The 18,313-nt window shown below is 57.8% G+C and overlaps 3 protein-coding genes across 6 annotated transcripts in view; 1 reads left to right on the forward strand and 2 right to left on the reverse strand.

Moving 5' to 3' along the window:
- Positions 1-368: 368 nt before the first annotated feature.
- TIMM29 (translocase of inner mitochondrial membrane 29) lies at positions 369-1,488 on the reverse strand. Its single transcript, XM_049098529.1, has 2 exons — positions 1,252-1,488; positions 369-1,175 (listed from the first exon to the last, which is right to left on the reverse strand). Exons 1-2 carry the CDS (start codon positions 1,343-1,345, stop codon positions 487-489), a joined length of 783 nt encoding a protein of 260 aa, XP_048954486.1. The 5' UTR covers positions 1,346-1,488; the 3' UTR covers positions 369-486.
- YIPF2 (Yip1 domain family member 2) lies at positions 1,440-5,535 on the forward strand. The gene is given in 10 exon segments (XM_025457561.3): positions 1,440-1,580; positions 1,737-1,797; positions 2,133-2,287; positions 2,382-2,462; positions 3,366-3,453; positions 4,696-4,812; positions 4,904-5,070; positions 5,148-5,330; positions 5,407-5,448; positions 5,450-5,535. Coding segments are annotated over 9 exon segments (933 nt in total). The 5' UTR covers positions 1,440-1,580; positions 1,737-1,766; the 3' UTR covers positions 5,519-5,535.
- Positions 2,964-18,313, reverse strand: part of CARM1 (coactivator associated arginine methyltransferase 1) — a 44,511-nt gene continuing 29,161 nt past the window's right edge. For 2 of the 4 annotated variants that reach the window (XM_025457557.3, XM_025457558.3), the window contains exons 5-16: positions 16,670-16,780; positions 15,416-15,593; positions 13,222-13,312; positions 12,957-13,038; positions 9,152-9,237; positions 8,869-8,958; positions 8,269-8,406; positions 8,080-8,169; positions 7,881-7,993; positions 7,717-7,794; positions 7,413-7,481; positions 6,009-7,253 (exon numbers count right to left, since the gene is read on the reverse strand). In XM_025457557.3, the coding sequence (XP_025313342.1) occupies positions 7,111-7,253; positions 7,413-7,481; positions 7,717-7,794; positions 7,881-7,993; positions 8,080-8,169; positions 8,269-8,406; positions 8,869-8,958; positions 9,152-9,237; positions 12,957-13,038; positions 13,222-13,312; positions 15,416-15,593; positions 16,670-16,780 (1,269 nt within the window). In that variant the 3' untranslated portion in view covers positions 6,009-7,110. Of the gene's footprint in view, positions 3,578-6,008; positions 7,254-7,412; positions 7,482-7,716; positions 7,795-7,880; positions 7,994-8,079; positions 8,170-8,268; positions 8,407-8,868; positions 8,959-9,151; positions 9,238-12,956; positions 13,039-13,221; positions 13,313-15,415; positions 15,594-16,669; positions 16,781-18,313 lie in introns of those variants that run through there. The other 2 variants (XM_049098528.1, XM_035702829.2) reach the window with 2 other exon arrangements.

The raw sequence follows: 18,313 nt of genomic DNA on the forward strand, positions 1-18,313 counted from the left end.
GAATCCTGCATCCGGTTCACCACAGGGAGCCTCTGCCTCTCTCTCTCATAAAATAAACTCTTTTTTTAAAAAAATAAAAATAAAGTGAAAATCTGAATGGTATTAGGAGAGCTTTGGAGTCACCTGACAAATGTGGTACCTCGGTGGAGGGACTGGGAAGCTCAGTAAAAAAGGCTTATATATATATGTATAAGGCTCATTATTAACTCTGGCAGTGATAAACATTACCTGGTCTTGTCGCTTTGCTCTCCCCCAACTCCTTGACCCAAGGTTAGGCCTAGACCAAGCTAACTCTGAATCAGCGTCAACTAACAAGGAACCAGATGAGCGGGAGAGAGGCCGGAAAGGTTGTGAAAACCCAGGGAAAGAACACTGTGCACATAATTTATTTAAGTCACTCTGGATCTGAGGCTAAAACACAGCGGATGCCATCCCGGGTGGACGGTCAGCCAGCGCTCCGCGCCCTTCCGGATCCAGGCCTGGGTTTCATCTGGGGACCTCCGACCGCACCAGGGAGTCGGCCTGGCTCAGGGCGAGTTTGTCCTTCTTCTCCTTCTGCAACACCTGCTCTTCCCACAGCGCCTGGTCAACCTGATCGTCTGTGAGCACGACGGGCTTGTACTTCTCGTCGAAGAGGCGCTCGTTCGTCTCAGAATGCAGCTGATGGGGTCCGACGACGCGCAGATGGGCCGGCAGGTGCTGGAACTCCTCGTCGTTGATGTCGCAGTCGCGCATCCGGGCGGCCAGCACCCACCAGCGGCCCACGAAGCCCACGTCCAGGATCCGGTCCGGGAAGTCGGCCCAACGGGGCTGCAGGTAGCGGCAGCGAGCCTGGTAGAGGCTGGCCTGGGCGTCGACGGGCGCCTCGTACACGAGCGCGCAGAGGCCCAGGTTCACGTGGCGGAGGCGGCCGCGCCCCCGCAGCCAGAGCAGCCGCTGCACACAGTCCTCGGAGGCGCGGTTGCGCGTGGCGGGGGCCAGCAGCAGGAGGATGCCCGACGCGTCGAGCAGCGCCTCCTCGAAGGCCGCCTCGCTGGGCGCCAGCGCGCAGCAGGCCGCCGCGCCCCCCAGCAGCCCCGCGTACACGGCCGCCCGCCAGGGCCGGGCCCGCGCCGCCGCCGCCGCGTCCCCGCAAGCCTCGGCGTAGTCTCGGAGCAGCACGCGGGCCCAGGCGCCTGAGGGAGAAGCGGAACACACAGGTGAGAGCAGGCCGCCGTGGCCACCCTCCCGCCGCCGCCCGCCGCTACTCACCCAGCCGCGCCCACACGCCCGGCTTCGCGGCCGCCGGGCCACCAGATTCTTCACGGTTTCGGGACCACAATCTCTTCAGAGCGGCCGTCGCCATTCTCTTCCGGCTCAGAGTCCGTTTTCCGAAGCGAAACGCCTCGTGTGCGAAGTAAAAGGCCCGGGGGCCTCCTGCGCCAGCGTCGACGGTGCCGGAAGTGGCTTCCCATCGGAACAAGACGGAACTCGGACCGCTGCCGGATGTTGCTGTCGGGTCGGAGCGCGGCCGGCGGAGGCCGGGAGGCGGGCCGCGCAGGCGCAGAGAGCCTGGGCCACGCCGGCTGAGGGAGCCTCAGGTGAGGGGGGCGGGGTGCACCTGTGGGGCGGGGGCGGCGAGGTCACCCCCCGCTCGGTGCCCTAGCGGCCTGGCTGGGCTCCGGGCTGAGGGATGGGCCTGGGGGGAGGGGCACCGAGTGTGGTTGGGGGCGGGCGTCATTGGCCTCTGTCCTCAGAGCGGGATGCGGTGACGCCCCTGAGCGACCATGGCAGCGGCCGACGAGCTGGCCTTCCACGGTGAGTGGGCGGCGACCTGGCCCGAGCTCCTACTCCCTCCGCCGCCCGGACCCTCCCACCCGGGTGCCCGCCGACAGCCGGCCTGAAGCCCCGACCCTGACCCGAACCCCGCTCCCAGCCTGAGCCTCGGTCCCAGACCTGACCCCATCCCGGAACCAGCCTTAAGTGGTGGGCCCTTGTGGGGCGGGGGGACACACCTTACAACTCCCCAAAACTTAGGAAGCTGGGCCCTTAGGTAGCCCCAGGTGGAGTGTTGTCCCCCAGCCGAGCAGTGGGCCAAACCAAATTGTCTTGACTCCCAAAACATGCCTTTGTCCCGTATTCCTTCTCCATAGAGTTCGAGGAAGCTTCTAGTCTGCTGGCGGAGACCCCAGATGCGGCCACCACGAGTGGCCGCGGTCAGCTGGCCCCACAGGGGCACGTGGCGGTGGAGGTGGACTCGGGTGGTATCTACGGATCTGAGGAGGCTGAGGAGAGTGACAAGACTGCGGTGAGAGCCTCAGGCCCTGCCTGCACCCAGCCCTGCCCCCGCGCTCCGCCCAGGCGGGAAGGGCAGCCGCTGAAAGCCCATGCCATCCCTGCAGCTCCTGCAGGAGGAGAAGCAGCAGCCCGGATTCTGGACCTTTAGCTACTATCAGAGCTTCTTTGACGTGGACACATCCCAGGTCAGGCCCGGGAAGCTGGTGGGATGGGGCCTGCGGTCACACGGGGGTCCAGCCACTGTTCACTGAGCCCTTCCTAGACACCAGAATGCTGGTGATGCCCAGGCGGTAGGACACGGGCCCCTACACGGGCTAGTGGACTGTGGTGCGCTGTCAGGATTATGGTGTGATGGGCTCGTGGGAACACAGTTGCATATAGTCACGCAGGTTAGAGAAGGGCCTCCTGGAGGAGGTGAGGAATGTGCAGAGACGTGAAGGGAAGCACGTATGGCAGGTGCAGGGAACAGCAGATGCAGAGGGCCAAAGGTGAGAGAAGGTGTCACGAGCTACCTGTCACTTGATCTGGTTGGAGATTGAGGTGGGGGACAGGCAGGCAGAACCCAGACCACAAAGGCCTCGTACGCTGTGCTAGTTTGAGTTTCATCGTGAGGGTGCTGGGGAGCCACAGAAGGGCTTAGAGCAGGAGAGGAATGAATTGAATTAGGAAGGCGGCTCAGAGACCCCAGGCCTTAAACCTGGGGTGCAGAACAAGGAATATAGTGGAAAGAGAGGTAGGCAGGAGGATGCCCAGGATTTGACTGTTCCCCACCTCAGGGCATGCCAGGCATGTCACAACATAACAGGCTGTTCAGGGCAGCCAAGCTAAGAGAAGGGAGAAGCAAGGAGAAAGATGACCAACCCGGAAGAGTCCTTGAGAGCAGTAGCGCGCTAGGGTATTGGGGCTGGCCAGGGAAAGGGGCATCAAAAACTCAGGGAACATCCAAGCTTTTTCAGGCAAGGAGATGGGAGCTCAGCAGGGAAGGAGCCCCTAAAGGCAGGAGCTTAGCCCTTTCCTCTTTCTTTGGTGGAGGGATGTGTGTGTTGGCCCTGTGCAGGCTCCCATTCTGGGCCCCACCTTGTCCCCAGGTCCTGGACCGAATCAGAGGCTCACTGCTGCCCCGGCCTGGCCACAACTTTGTACGGCACCATCTGCGGAATCGGCCAGACCTGTATGGTGAGTGGTGGTGTACGTTCAGCTCGATAATTCATTCAGCACATGTGGACCGAGTGCCAGCCCATGGATTCCAGCTGAGAAGAAAGTAGGGGCACTCCCAGAGGGCAGGAAGCACGCATTCCATCTGGGGAGACAGATATATAGAGGCTGCTGAGGGCAATGGGGCTCAGAAAAAAAGCAAACAGTTTAGAGGATGGGAGTTGCCATTTTGCATGGTTGAGACAGGACATCTCTGAGGAGGATGCAAGAATGGGCCTTGTTAGGGATGAAGGTGAGGAGACATAGGGGAAGAACATTCCAGAAGGGGGCACAGGTCCAGTGGTGGAGCAGTATTGTCACTGGAGCAGTGAGCTGCATGAGGTCGTAGAGGTGACAGGAGAGACTGTGCAGATTTTGTCCGTCTCAGTGAGAAGGGGTCTTAGTTAAGGACTCTGAGGCTTCCTCTGGCCATGGGGGGCGGGGGGGGGCAGGGGCAGATGCCAGGAGACCAGAGAGGCAGTGCCCGCCACCATGGTACAGGTGTGGGATGATGGGCCCAGCCCCAGGTGGAGAGCAGTGGTTGGACTGTGAAAGAGATCTCATGGCAGAGCCGACGGGACTTCCTGACACCCTGACACGCCTGAGGTCGGGCGGGAGGAGAGAGGCAAGGGTGGCTCCTGGATTTCCATCGGGACTGCTAGAAGGATGGGACTGTCATTTACCAACTGGAAAGGCTGGGCAGGCTGGAGTTGGAGAGACCTAAACGTGACGTGGAAATGCTGACTATAAAGCCAGTGGTTCATGGCACAGACCAAATTTGAGACATTTGGGAGTCATCAGCCTGGAGGTGACCTAAACCCCTGAGGCGGGACAAGATGGTGCAAGGGGTGAACACAGAGAGGATGGCTGAAGACCGGCCCTGGCTGGGTCCCCGTTATTGAAGGGGTTAGGGAGTCCCAAAGGTTGGGGAATAGCCAGGAATGTGACATGCCAGAAGCAGGAGCATGAAGTCCTAAAAGCACATGGGGAGTGTTTCCAGAAGAAGGAAGCGATCAGCTACAGCAAAGGCGATAGAAAAGTCAGGAAAGCTGAGGGACTGAGGGCCAGCTCTGGGATCAGCCAGCCCAGGTCATCAGTGACGGGGGGTGGTGTGCAGGTAGCCCCGAGCCTAGAAAGCAGCTGGGGTCCCAGCACAGTTGAGATGGGACAAGTCTCCTGTTCGGGGAACCCTGGGCCCCTTCCCACACCCTGCCCTGCCCACAGGCCCCTTCTGGATCTGTGCCACGCTGGCTTTCGTCTTGGCCATCACTGGCAATCTGACGCTGGTGCTGGCCCAGAGGAGGGACCCCTCGATCCACTACAGCCCCCAGTTCCACAAGGGTGAGTGAAGTGGGCTAGGCCTGGCACCTGCCGGGGCTGGGAGTGCACAGAGCCCCAAGGGTGACTGCCTGCCTTGCCCCGCGCTCCACAGTGACTGTGGCTGGCGTCACCATCTACTGCTATGTTTGGCTGGTGCCGTTGGCGCTGTGGGGCTTCCTGCGGTGGCGGAAGGGTGTCCGGGAGCGCATGGGGCCTTACACCTTCCTGGAGACCGTGTGCATCTACGGCTACTCCCTCTTTGTCTTCATCCCCACCGTGGTAAGTGCGGCCCAGGGGTGGAGGGCACCAGGCATCATGGGGAAGGCCTGGTAGGCAGCTGCCCATGTCGCCCCCAGGTCCTGTGGCTCATTCCGGTCCCCTGGCTGCAGTGGCTCTTTGGGGTCATGGCCCTGGTGCTGTCAGCCGCCAGCCTGGTGTTTACCCTCTGGCCTGTTGTCCGAGAGGACACCAGATTGGTGGCTGCGGTGCTGCTCTCGACTGTCGTGCTGCTCCATGCCCTCCTGGCCGTGGGCTGTAAGGTACAGACGGTCACGGCCGGGGCGGGGGGCGGGTGCTGACCCCCCACCAACACTGACTCCAGGGGCCTCGGTCCAGTTTTATTTCTTCCAGCCCCTGCCTCTGGAGCACCTGGCACCTGCCGGCCCAGGCCACGTCTCTGCCTGCGAACCTCTTGCTGCCACCCACGTCGAGGCCTAAGGCCACTTAGGGCGGCCGAGCCTATGGGTAAGGGGCTGCTCCTGCCTTTCCTCCCCGTCTCGAGGAGTCCCAGGGCTGCTCCCAGGAGTCTCTCTCTTTCAGGCCCAACATGAGGGGACACCTATGCCTGCCCTGCTCCTCAGACGATGGCTGAAGGCTCCCCTGACACCTCAAGATCACTCTGCTACTTTCCAGACTTTTCTTACAAAGCAAACACTTTTATTTTCTATGCAAAGGTGATTCCGAGAATTTATATAAAGGCGGGAAAGGGGCAGCAGGAAGCTCCTGGTGTGGCATCGCCCTCGGGCTCCCTGCCCAACCTTCTGCTTTCCCCAATGGGACAGTTGGGAGAGCAGAGGGGGGCCACCCCGGCCTCAACTGTGCCTGCCTTTCCTGGGTGCCTGGTGAGCTGGTCCCAGGGCCTAGCCTGAGCTCCACCGCATCCGAGTTTGAAGGTGTTAGAAACGGGGGGAGCAGAAGTAGAAGAAAATTGCCTGTGCTGAAACATACATTTCCTTGTTTATTTGTTTTGTTTTGGGGGGGAGGGGGCGGAGGTCCCTGCAAGGCCCCTTCCCAGGCTGGGGAGGGACCGAAATGCCATCATAGTATTAGGGACTGGAGCGTCTACAAATATTGAGGGAAACACACAGGCCTAATGTGAGCTACAAGGAAAAAGGACGCCTTCCACGATCGATCCTTGAGGTTTCTCGTGTCTGCCCCGAGCGGCTGACAGTGACCCTTCCCTCCAGGCCCGGGGCCCACGGGGCCACCTGTTCGAACTCTTGGCAGGGGTGGGGGAGGGGACCTGCAGGGGCTCAGGGACAGGACAGCAGCAAGAGGCAGGGGCCGAGGACGGAGGGCCTTCCCGACAGCCGGGGTGGGTTGTACATTCAAGTGTGAGGTGAACCCTTTGGTGGGCAGGGGGCCTCAGGGTCTCCAGAGGCCTGGCCCCACCCCTGTCCCGAAGACTCGGCAGGGCTGCCCCTCACCACTGAGCCTCTGAGTTGGGGAGAGGGGCTGCTGGCTCGGCCCGGCCGGCCTGGTTTCTCAGAGGGTCTGTGGATTGACACTGGTTCTTCTCGTAAAAAAATAAAATTAAAAAAAGCAGCATGTCACGCCCATTGTGACCAAGGCCTGGTAGTTGAAGGGGAGGCCCCGCCCAGTCAGGACTGCCTTCCCATTGGAGACAGGCAAAGGGGGGGACAGGCGCCAAGGGACCGGGTGGGGTGGCAGCTGCTCCCCCCATCCGCCCCAACTCCCCGCCAGGCCCACAGCTGTCAGGCCCAGGACACGCCTGTTATAGAAGATGTCAAACCCAGGTCAGGGTGGAGGGCAGGAGGGGGAAACAGGGCTCCCACGACATGATCTTGTGTAAAATATGGCAGCGACACACGCTCAGGGCCAAGATGTGGGTGGGCGGTGGAGTGGGGGCGGCGGCGGCAATGTTGTGTAAAAAAGTGTCCAAGTTCCCATAGCAAAGAGGGCCGTGACCGGGTGTTTGGGCTTCTCCGGTACAGGGGTGAAAGCCGCCCAGGCGGGGGGGGTGGGCAGGGTCTTCATTTGGTTTCCTGGTGCTGTCAGTCTGTTCCACGCCGGCGGGGCCTAGCTCCCATAGTGCATGGTGTTGGTCGGGATGGACATGGGGGAGGCCATGGAGATGGCAGGGCCGCCCATGGTGAACTGGCTGTTGACTGCGTAGTGGGCGCTGGAGCCGCCGCCGCTGCTGCCCTGGGCGCCGGAGGACCCTGTGGGGGTGCACGGGCGCTGAGGGGCCAGCTCCGCCCCCTCGCCCGCCCAGACCCGCGGCAGAGTCAGAGAGAGAGAGCGCAGGCGAGAGGGCAGGCGGGCACCCGGGGGTCCGCGCTCTCACACCCGCGGGACCCCGCTCCCCCGCCCACCGTTACCTTGGACAATCCCCGTGCTCATTATGGAGCCCATCCGGGAGTGGGTGTGATTGACAATCCCCGTGTTGGCTGCGCAGCAAGAGGGAGGGAGGAAGGAAGGGAGACGGCGTCACCGCCCCCAGCCCGGCCCACACTCTCATCACTAGGGTGTGGGGAGGGTGGGCGCAGCGGCTGCAGAGCGAGGCAGAGAGGAACGGAGTCGGGGGGCCTCCGCCAGGCGCCCCCAGAAAGAGGAGGTGGTAGTGACAACTGTGGCGCGGAAAGCCCAAGCCCTGCCACCCCCAGAGCCCCTGGAGACGCTCACCTAAAGGAATCAGGTTGTTGTGGCCCACGCTGGAGCCGCCGGCGATAACACTGCTCAGGTCGTAGGCGGTCGGCATCCCTGTGCAGAGACGTAGAGGTCAGGGGCTGGGAGGTGGTGGCCAGCGCCCCAGCACCGCCCCTGCCTGGCCCACACGGGCCGCTCACCCGCCACGGCCATCCCGCTGCTGAGGTTGTAGGTGCTGCCCGTGTTCCACATGTTCTCGGAGGGGGACGTGTAGTGGGAGCCGGGTGGGGGCGAGGGCGTCGTGCCGGTGTATCTGCAGCACAGACAGGCCAGGGGTCGGGGCTGAGAGGCTGCCGGCCGGGGAGGGGCACCCGCCTGCGGGCTGCCAGCCCGTCCTACCTGAAGAAGGGGTTTTTCAGATCCAGGAGGTTACTGGATTTGGAGCCTGTCTGGTCTACCTGGGCCACAATACTGATGTCATAGCTCTGTCTGCAGAGAGGGCAGGGGAGGACAGCCATGAGCTGGCTGGGTGGATGCCCCCACCCCACCCCACCCCGCCTTCCCCGGCGCCCAAGCAGCAGCTCACACCTTTTGTTGGCAATAAGCAGACATGTCCCTGAGAGCGTGTCCCCGGCCTTGGCGAACAGTGGTGACTGGAACAGGCACCGGACCTGGTACCAGTGGGTCAGGGGCTCCGTCGGGGCCGTGGAGAGCCACACTGTCATTCTGCCAAGCAAGGACAGGCACACGCTTAACCAGGCTGGAGCCACCACCTCTTGAGCTCCCCCCAGGCATCTCTGATGGGTCCCCTGGGGCCCTGGAGCTAAGACCGGCTGGCTGCCCGGGTGTCCCAGGCACGTGCTTGTGCACCTATATGCGCACACATACACACATCCACAGCCACGAGGGGGCCCACTCACCCTGACCTCGGGGCCAAGAGACAGACCAGGTCCCATGAAGGACAGTCACTGAGAACAGGGTGGACACCCCCTCCCCCACAATAGTCTCTGGCTCAAAGGTGAGCTGTCCCTGCTCTTTTGGAGGGGATAGGGAGCCTAGAGGGCCTATCCTGTCTCCCCAGCCCGCAACCAGGCTTCTGAGCCCGCCAGGCCCAGGGGTCACAGCCACAGGGAAGTCGGACCCGGGCAGGTGGAGAGCGCAGCATGCTCTGCACCCCGCTGCACTCACATGGAGCCGATGAAGGCGACATCGAACCAGAAAGCCAGACCGTGAACGAGCCCGGAATGCAGCATGTGGAATTTGAATGGGATTTCTATCCTGGAAGGCAAAGGGTGGTGATTGCTGGGGAAACCAAATCGGGACTGCCAGGAGAGAAGTGGGGTGGCTGGGAGAGGGGTTTTGGGGCCCCTGCCTGCCCCCCCACCCTGGGGCAGAATGCCTGTGGGAGGCTGTGCTGGCCCCAGACTCCAGCAGGAGCCAGGCTCGGGAGGAGGGGCACAGGTGCTGGTACCTGTGCAAATCTCCTTCTTTGGCTTCTAAGAAGTTCACTGTGTACTTGACAGACTTGGCCATCAGGATCCGGATGTCAAATGTGTCCTGGGAGAGACCACAGTGTGACTTGGCTTCAGGCACTGAGGCCAGCTGTGAAGGGGAGAGCTCTGCCCCTCTCCGGCTGGCCAAGGCCTCTAGGCCATTCGGCTACAACCAATTTGCCATTCTCAGACATGCTGGGGGAGGCCGAAGTGGTTCGCCACCATGGAGGGCCAGTAGTGCCGGCTCTCCGAATAGCGATTCACATGCATTAGGAACTTGGCAGTTCCCCTTCTGGGAGGTTAACCTACAGACACACATGTACATATACAAGCTCACACACGTGATCAGACTGTCCAGAGTAGACATACTCTGGACACCATCTAATTAAACCACCAATGTCCCACCCATAAAAGACCAAGAAAGAACGAAGAGGCTCTTTATGAACAGATGGGGGAAGGATCTCTGAGATAAACTGTGAAGTTAAAACGCAAGTCGGAGAGCTGTGCTGACGTCCACACCCAGCTATGACGGAGGCTTTGTACCAGACCAACAACGGTCCTGTGAAGAACTATGAGCTGAATAAAATACAAAGGAAAAAAAAAGCCTAGTTGGAAAGTACTGAAGGGTAACAACAGCAGCCACAGCTTTGGGAGCCAAGATCCTAGAGAGAAGGGAGATGTTTTTTCGCCTGTGCCTCTCCCCTTGGGGCAGGACCTTCTGACGGCCTCCCTGGATGAGGAAAGCAAAATGGGGGTTTGGGGTTATCAAGGCAGCTAGGATTCAAGAGGTCAAGAAATGAAACAAAAGGAAAATGCAGAAACATGAGGTGGATGTTCTACATGCACCTGGCATCTGGCATCTGCCAATTCCTGAGCTGCATGTGGAGTGGGGCCTAGAGGCAAAGAAATCAAGCAGAAAGCCATTGATAAGACACTGAAAAACTAAGGAAAGGTTCAGCTGTGTACTGGTGCTGGGAGGCTGGGACGAGGAGCACCGCGAGGCTCCCACCAGGCTTGCACTGAGACCACTGAAGGCGAGGCCCTAAAGCAGCGGTTCTCAAAATGTGGTCCCTTGCAGAGCACTCTCAAGGCCAAAAGGATTTTTTTTCTTTTTTAGTATTTATTTATTCATGAGACACAGAGAGAAAGGTAGAGAGGCTCCCTGCAGGGAGCCTGATGTGGGACTTGATCCCAGGGCCCCAGGATCGCAACCTGAGCCACAGGCAGATTCTCAACCACTGAGCCACCCAGGTGCCCCAATGCCAAAACTATTTTCATGATAAAACTAAGATGCTGTCTGTTTTCTTTGATTCACTCACCTGTGATACCAAAGCCAATTAAACACAGAAGCAGAATCCAACTGTCTCCAAATAAGCCAGACATTAAAAAGATTCGTAAGTTAAAAATGCCAACTGTTCCCACTGTAAAGTTTTGGAAAAGTTTTTTTCGTAAAAATATATGTTAACATGTAATGGACTTATTGTTATTTTATTTTAAAATAAATATATTTTTAATTTCTTGGGCTTAATGTTTAAGTAGACTCCACATCCAACATGGAGCCCAATGCAGGGCTTGAACTCATGACCCTGAGATCAAAACCCAAGGTGAGATCAAAACCCAAGGTGAGATTGCGAGTCAGACACTCAACTGACTGAGCCACCCAGGTACCCCACCTTGAGTTTCTTCTTTTTTTTTTAAGATTTATTTATTCATGAGAGACACAAGTGAGGCAGAGACAGAGGGAGAGGGAAAAGCAGGCTCGCTCTGGGGAGCCTGATGTGGGACTCAATCCCAGGATCCCAGGATCACGCCCTGAGCCAAAGGCAGACACTAAACCACTGAACCACCCAGTGGCTTGGTTATTCATTTTTAATACCAAGAGATATTGACAGTATATCAACAGCTAAAACACTAACAAAAGCTCTTTGGGATCCTCCATTTTTAAGAATAGAAACAGGTCACCTGAGACCAAAATGTTTGAAAACCACTGCCTTACAAGGAAGCCAAGAAATAGACCAGCAAAGTCCAGTCTGAAAAGCAGCCTCTAGATATGTCAAATGTCTGATAGGACGAAGGTAATCTATCTATATGGCTAATTGCCAAGAAAAAAAAAAAAAATCCTTGGGAGGAAAAACATCACCCAGAGCCTCCATCTAAGAGAGGAAACAAAAAGAAAAATACACTAACACTTATCTAGATAATAAAAGTAGCTAGAAACTTACAGTATGTATGAAAAAAAAGGTAGAAAAAATGCATTTCAGAGACTGAAAAAATAAGCAGAATGAGATCCTAGGACTGAAGATTTAGAAAATCAACTTAAATAGCAAAGACTCGAACTAGAAGATGGATCAGTAGGAAATATGAAAATGAAGCAATTAGGAAAAAAAAAAGATGAAAAATGCAGAAAACAGTGTAAGAATCATCTGAGACATAGTAAAAACGTCCTAGAAGGAGAAAGAGAATGGGGCAGAGGTAGTGTTTAAAGAGTCGGTACCCAAGGGTCTACCCAAAATTAGTGAAAAACATCAAGTGGGGGAAAACAATACATACCTTATTAAAACAAGAGACAGCAAAACAGTTTAACAGAACCAACATTCAGAATAAATAGAAAAAAGATAAATTTCTACCCATGAAGACCAGTAATTACATCAAATGTAAAATGGTCTCCATGTTGTCGTTGAAAGACAAAAAACATCACTCTGGTTAAAAAACCAATCCCAAATAATGCTGCTTACATGAAACAAACCTTAATAAGGATACAGAAAAGTTGAAAGTAGAAAGATGGAAAAATACATATTGTTTAAAGATTAACCAAAAGAAAGCCAGACTAGCTGAACTATTATCAGAAAAAAAAGAGAGGGGGGCTTTAGGGCAACTGGTACTACTTGAGAGAAAGGAAGGAACACTTTATAATGACAAAAGGATCGCTCCAAGAGGAAGATACAATCATCCTAAACCTGCCTGCACCTAATAACATAGTGCCAAAAAATATAAAGCAAAAACTCAGGAATGGGAAATCCACGATCAGTGAGAGGAAAAAGCAGAAAATCCCTCCCCTCACCCTCCCCAAAACATCAGTAGACAAAATTTGACCAACATCATTAACTAACATGACTTAATTAACAATATAACATTGTACTTAACAAGTGATAAATACACATTCTTCTCAAGTACACAACAACATTAACCAAAAGAGATCACGTAAGTGGTCATAAAGCAACTGTCAACAAATTTCAAAGAAATGAAATCATAAAATATATGTACTCTGATCATAAAAAGTCAAAATAGTATGTTGATTATGCTATATTTTGAGGAAAAGAAGGTTATATACATATGTATGTATTTGTGTGTTTATATATCTATATATTTGTATATGCACATTTAGATATAAAACTCCTGAGAAGAGAACCAAGAATACTGTTTGCCTTTAGGCTTTTCAGTTTTATATTTTTTTGATTTTTGAACCATGGGTCTATATCAGTTCAAAAAAATCTCAGTTAAAATCAATCAAAACCAGTTCACCCACAGTCTCCCAGCAGCTTGCATGTACTGCATGCTTAGTGAGCATTAAAGCGCTCCACATGCACTGCCACTTTATTCCCAACATCCCTGTGTCAAAGTTCTGCGTAGCGGCAAAAGCAAGAACTCAGAGGGGCAGCGGCTTTCCTAGGGCTGCGCAGCTCGCACGAGGCCTGACAGGAAAGACCATGCCCCTGTCTTGTCACCCCAGAGGAGGGCCACGCCCAGTGCTAACTGCAATAGTGCCTTGGGTGCCCCACTCACCACCACAGGCTGCCGGAAATACTCGTCCACCGCAGCGCCTCGGAGGGCTGACAGGTCCACTCCATGGAAGGATGGCTGGTACCTGCAGAAAGCCCCCATCCCCCACAGCAAGGTCACCAGCACAGCAGGAGAGACAGGTGGAGCAGGCTGCCTTTTCTCCCAGCTGGCCCTCATCCAGCCCAAGTCTTTCAGGTCCTACTGAGGATGAGGAGAAAAAGAGAAGCGGGCTGTCCCTGAGAAGGCAGGACACCCAGGTCACACTCACCAGAAGTTGGCCTTGGTGAACTGCTCCATGTAGAGCTGTTCATCCGTGAAGGGTGCAAGATGGACGTCACCAATGGTGGGGAACATGTTTCCTGGGAGTAGGGGGCAGGGAGGGGTGCTGGCGTCAGGGTGGAACATCCCAAAGGGCCTGGCAGAGCTTCCAAGTGGCCCCAGGACCCCCAAGCCTGGGATTTCCCAGCTTCTCTTTCATTCCTTTGTGCATTCGTGCAACACAGAGGCATCGAGCACCTTCTCTGCCACCGGCCAAGATGAACACTTGACATGCACTGACTCATTAAACTTGGACAGCCAGCCAGGGACGCAGGAAGGCCTGTCCCTCTGGTCCATTACTAGGGCTGGGAGGTGGAACGCACCTGCCAAAGCCTCAGGGGTAAGTACGTGGTGCCTGGGGTGCAGCCAGGCCTCTGGGTCCCTGATCAGTCAGCCAGGCGGAGTCTCTCAGGTGCCACTGTCCATGGACAGATGTGCAGCCAGGGAAAGTGAAGCAAAGCTCTCTGAACAGAGGGAAGGTGAGCCCTTGGCTACACTGTCAGGGCCTCACATGAGGCCAGAGGCTGGGTGGGGGTTTAGCTGAATCCCACGCTCTGGCCAACAGGGTGGGCCACTTGGCTGCCCTGGTGCGGCAACTGGTCTGAAGTGGGAAGGGGCAGGGGGCAGGGTCCTCTGTCTGTGTGACTCAACAGGTTGATGAGTCTGAGCCAGTGGCAGAGAGAGCACGGCTCACGAGGCCCCACCCACTTCGGGTAGTCCAGGGCCCCAGGTCACCTGGTCTCCAGATGTGGGCCTCCCCCCCTTCTATGCAGGAGGGGGGCCTGAGGCAGGAACCTGCCTTCTCTTCCAGCTAGAAGGCTCAGCTGAAGCCACTGGGATGGGGGAGGGGGAGACCAACCCAGGCTCAGAAGCCACCCCTCCAGGCCGAGCCCAAGGGAAAGGGCTCCTGCTCTGAAGGCACCTACAGGTATCTGGCCAGGGACACGAGTCCCTTCGATCCCCCAAAGAGCATCTGGAGATGGAAGGAAGACACACACGCAGGCTGGGGGCAGGCTGGGGGCAAACTGGGGGCAGGCGGCCTGACCGCGCGCCAGGGCTTGGCTCCCATCTGTGCTCATGTCCTAGAATGAGGAGCCCACCCTGCTGGGGCGCACCCCCGGCAGCCTAGCCTACCCGCAGGACGGAAGGGGAGCAGATCCAGGCCAACCCCCAAGGCAGCCTGGCTTCCCACACTCACACCTGCGACACAGGCCCCAGCCGTGGGAAGTGGTGGCCACATCCTCCCTCCAGGAGCGAGCCGGAGGCCAGCGCCCGCAGCCCAGATCCAGGGAGGCCAGGGGACCGAAATGGGTGCTTCCCCACAGAGCTGCCCGTCCCCTGGCCCCCATGGGGCGTGCCAGGCCCCCAGTTTTGCATGTTCTGCCCCATGGCTGCTGCCCTGGCCAGGGTCCTCCTGTGCCACATGCACGCATGACCCCTTGCTAGTACGGAAATACTTGAGACACAGATACAAACCCAGACCCAAGCACGGAAATGGACCTACCAGCAGATGTTCCGGGCCCTCGTGCACAGACCCCCAGGGACACAGATTAGATCTGAACAGTCAATGACCCAGGTACGTGGGTAGGCAGGCACAGTGACACGCACAGGAGGCCACAGAAGGGCACACGTTCACAACACAGATGGTCGCTCCCCGACCCTCGAGAACCCCAGCCCACTCTCATGCACACACGAACTCCCTCCTTCGTCTCTCTGGCTCGGAGGCACTCAGGGCCTGTCTAGGATGAGGCCTGTTGTGCCAGGAATGAAGACAAAAGGCCGACTCCTCGGGCAAGTGGCCACCACAGAATACCTTCCGCCCTACCACAACCCCCATTCCCAGCTAGACACTATCCCCACGACCCCAGGGCGTAGGATGGCAGAGGCGGCCCGGAGGCTCTCGGGGGGCATGCGGGGAACCCCCTCCATACTCTGGCTGGGCAGGGTAGGTGCATGTCTGGCCCAGTAGTCTCGAGGCCACAGCCAGCTGGGGCGGGGTGGGGGCTTGGGGGTAAAGGCCCAGATGCCCCCAGCCCCCCAGGCTAGCAAGGGACAGAACCACAATCAGACCGACTGGGCAGCAGCCAGGGGCTCTGCGAGGGGACCCCCACGTGGCAGCCGCCCGCGCCAGCAGGGACACTCACCCCCGGGCCTCAGGTACTTCTTGGCGTGGAGGTAGCTCTCGAGCATGCGCTCGTTGAAGAGCATGTAGCCCATAGGCTCGGAAATGATGATGTCCACCTGCTCAGGGAGCGAGACTTCCTCCACCTTCCCGGGGATGACCACGATGCGCTCAGTGAGGTTGTTACTCTTCACCAAGACCTGCAGGTGGGTGGGGGTTCCAGAGGCGTCACGGGGACCCCTGCACCCAGCCACACCTTGGGTGGTCCCCAGGCCCCTCCTCTCAGGGGAGGGCTGCCACCCACCCACCGCCACCAAACCTGCCCCTCGCCTCCCCCGCTGGCATCCTAACCATGGCCATTACCAGCCCCAGCCCTCTCAGAGCCTCTCCTGCGGCAGCTCCCGGTCCCCTGGTGTCACCTCTACCCTTCGAGGACAACGACTGATAGGAATAGACAGGCTGAGTGGGCTCTGCTACAGCCACCAAAGCTAAACTGGGACACACCCTCCAACCCAGCGATTCCAGTGCTAAGAATGTGTCCTACAGATATAACCGCATGCGAGAGAGGGGACACGTGTATAAGGGATTCGGCGCAGCAGGTGTTTGCATCGCAATGACCTCGAAGGTTAATGGCAGCCTAACTGCATCTAAACAAAGGTCCCGCCAGCCCTGGGGGCAACCGGATGCTCTGCGGCCAGGCCATAGAGAGGGTGAGGACGCTCTCTTTAGGTGGGGACACAGATCGTCCCAGACGTGCTGTCCAGGGAGCGGGGCTGTGTCAGAGGAGGAGCCGGGGACAGCTCTGGAGAGCTTCCACACAGGTCTGTCCCGCTCCCGGGGGTGCTGGGCGGCTGGGGCCGGGGGAGGGAAGCATCTTCAGTTTACCTAACTTTGTGGCTTTTGGGCTCTGAACCTTCGTAATAAAGGTTTCAGTACACGAAAAGAAAAAAAGCAAACAAAACCCTGTTGTCACCCACATTCCACGAATGTACAGGGGAGCTCAAAGTGGGGGCCACTGGCCGGGGAGCCAAGGTCCCAGTCCCACTCTGGTCTGTGTCACTGTACAATCCCCCCACCCTGGAAACCAGAGGCCGTGCAGCCTCTGAAGACAGCAGACCGGCCCCAGCCCCACGGGGAAGAGCACACGCCCTCAGGCCCACCCAGCCCTCCCTCATCCAGTAGGTTCTGGACAAACTAGAGAAGCGGGGTGCCCCGTGAGTGAACAGGCTCAGAGCCCAAGCCTGAGGACAGGCCGGGACCCTGGTGAGTGGCTGACCTCGGCGTGCTGGGCCATCGTGCTGGCCTCCACCGCATAGATCTTCCTCGCTCCAGCTTGGGCAGCGAAAAAGGAGAGGATCCCAGAGCCGCAGCCAACGTCCAGAACAATCTGGAGTAGGAGGGGGCAGTGAACACAAAGCACCAGTGACACGAGGGTGACCACGAGGAACATGCCTATCCTGGGCGCCCACTGGGTCAGACCCTCCCCACTGAGTGTGTTCCGGCCCCGAGGCTCCCTGCCTCGCCACCCAGGCTGGCTGCACCAAAGGCTGGCTTCTGAGAGCCACCTGGAGCACGTGGGAGCCTGTGGGGTGACAGGAGGGGAGTTCCGAAGACTGCTAGGATGCGAAGGCCATTAACACTCTCAGGCCAGATTTTGGGCCGTGCTCAGTCTCTGCAGCGCGGCGGACACCTAGAGCTCCCCTGGGAATGAGCTCTCACTGGGGACACCGCTGTGTCCTGCAGCACGACTGAGGCTCGGGGCCAGCCAGCCAGGCCTACAGGCCAGGCAGAAAGTCAGCGACCCCTGACCCGGCCCCACAAGGCATCTGGGCAACCAGAGAGGGGCGCCCGTGGAAAGCACAGATCTGACCAGTGGGGCCAAGGGCGGTGACACCGGGCAGAAGCTAAAAGGCGCCCTTGCAGGGCCTCAGCGGCCCCAGCAGGGAGGCAAGGGGCTCGGTGGCAGCATCTCCGCACTCTGTGCTGACTGGTGGCCGGCGGCTCACCCAGTGTGAAAAGCCGCCCCAGCCCCAGGCCCAGCTGTGCACCACCCACCGCACGGGCTGCTGGCCCCGCCACGTGGACTGTCACAAGAGTCCAGGCTCATGTTTAGAACACCGACCCGGTCCCGGATCAGACTGACGGCTTCCTCCGGGCGACATGCGTGAGCTTTCTAAAGCAGAAGTGCTCCGGGAGCAGCAGCAGGCCCAGAGGGAGAGCCCAGGCGGCGTGCTTCTCGGAGATCCAGAGGAACCAGGCAATGGTCTCCACACTGGGAGAGTTGGGAGGGATGTGGCCAGAGGCAGGTGCACTTCCCAACCCCCAGTGCTGCCAACATGCTCACGCCAGTGCCCAAGAGAAAGGGCAGGATGCCGGGCCGTGGGGCTCAGGCCCCAGGGCTCGGGCTGTGTCCTGGGGCCACGGACCAAGCTGCCAGATGAGGCAGATCCGCAGAGACCATGTGGAGTGCCTCCCAAAATGAGCTGAGAAAAACACAAGCTCCCATTGGTTCAAAAGGAAAAACGGGCGCTTGGGTGGCTCAGTCAGTTAAGCGTCTGCCTTCAGCTCAGGTCCCCAGGGTCCTGGGATTGAGCCCCCACATCAGGCTCCCTGCTCTGTGGGGAGCCTGCTTCTTCCTCTCTCTCTGTCCCCCACCCCACCCCCGCTTGTGCTCGCTCTCTCAAATAAGTAAATCTTAAAAAAAAAAAAAAAGAAAAAATTACAGGGATGCCTGAGTTGGCTCAGTGGCTCAGGGTATATGACCCCAGTCTGGGGGTTGACTCCCATATCGGGCTCCTTTCGAGAAGCCTGCTTTTCCCTCTGCCTGCATCTCTGCCTCTTCTCTCTGTGTCTCTCATTAATAAATAAATAAAATCTTTAAAAAAAATTATAATATATCCACATGACATACTGGTGTGTC

Source organism: Canis lupus, chromosome 20 (genome assembly GCF_003254725.2).
Source record: "Canis lupus dingo isolate Sandy chromosome 20, ASM325472v2, whole genome shotgun sequence".
Taxonomy (NCBI): domain Eukaryota; kingdom Metazoa; phylum Chordata; class Mammalia; order Carnivora; family Canidae; genus Canis; species Canis lupus.

Coding starts and splice junctions, on each gene's coding strand:
- TIMM29 (XM_049098529.1), bottom strand. CDS start 1,345: ATGGCGACGGCCGCTCTGAAGAGATTGTGGTCCCGAAACCGTGAAGAA. Junction 1,176..1,251: donor GGGCGTGTGGGCGCGGCTGG/GTGAGTAGCGGC, acceptor CTTCTCCCTCAG/GCGCCTGGGCCCGCGTGCTG.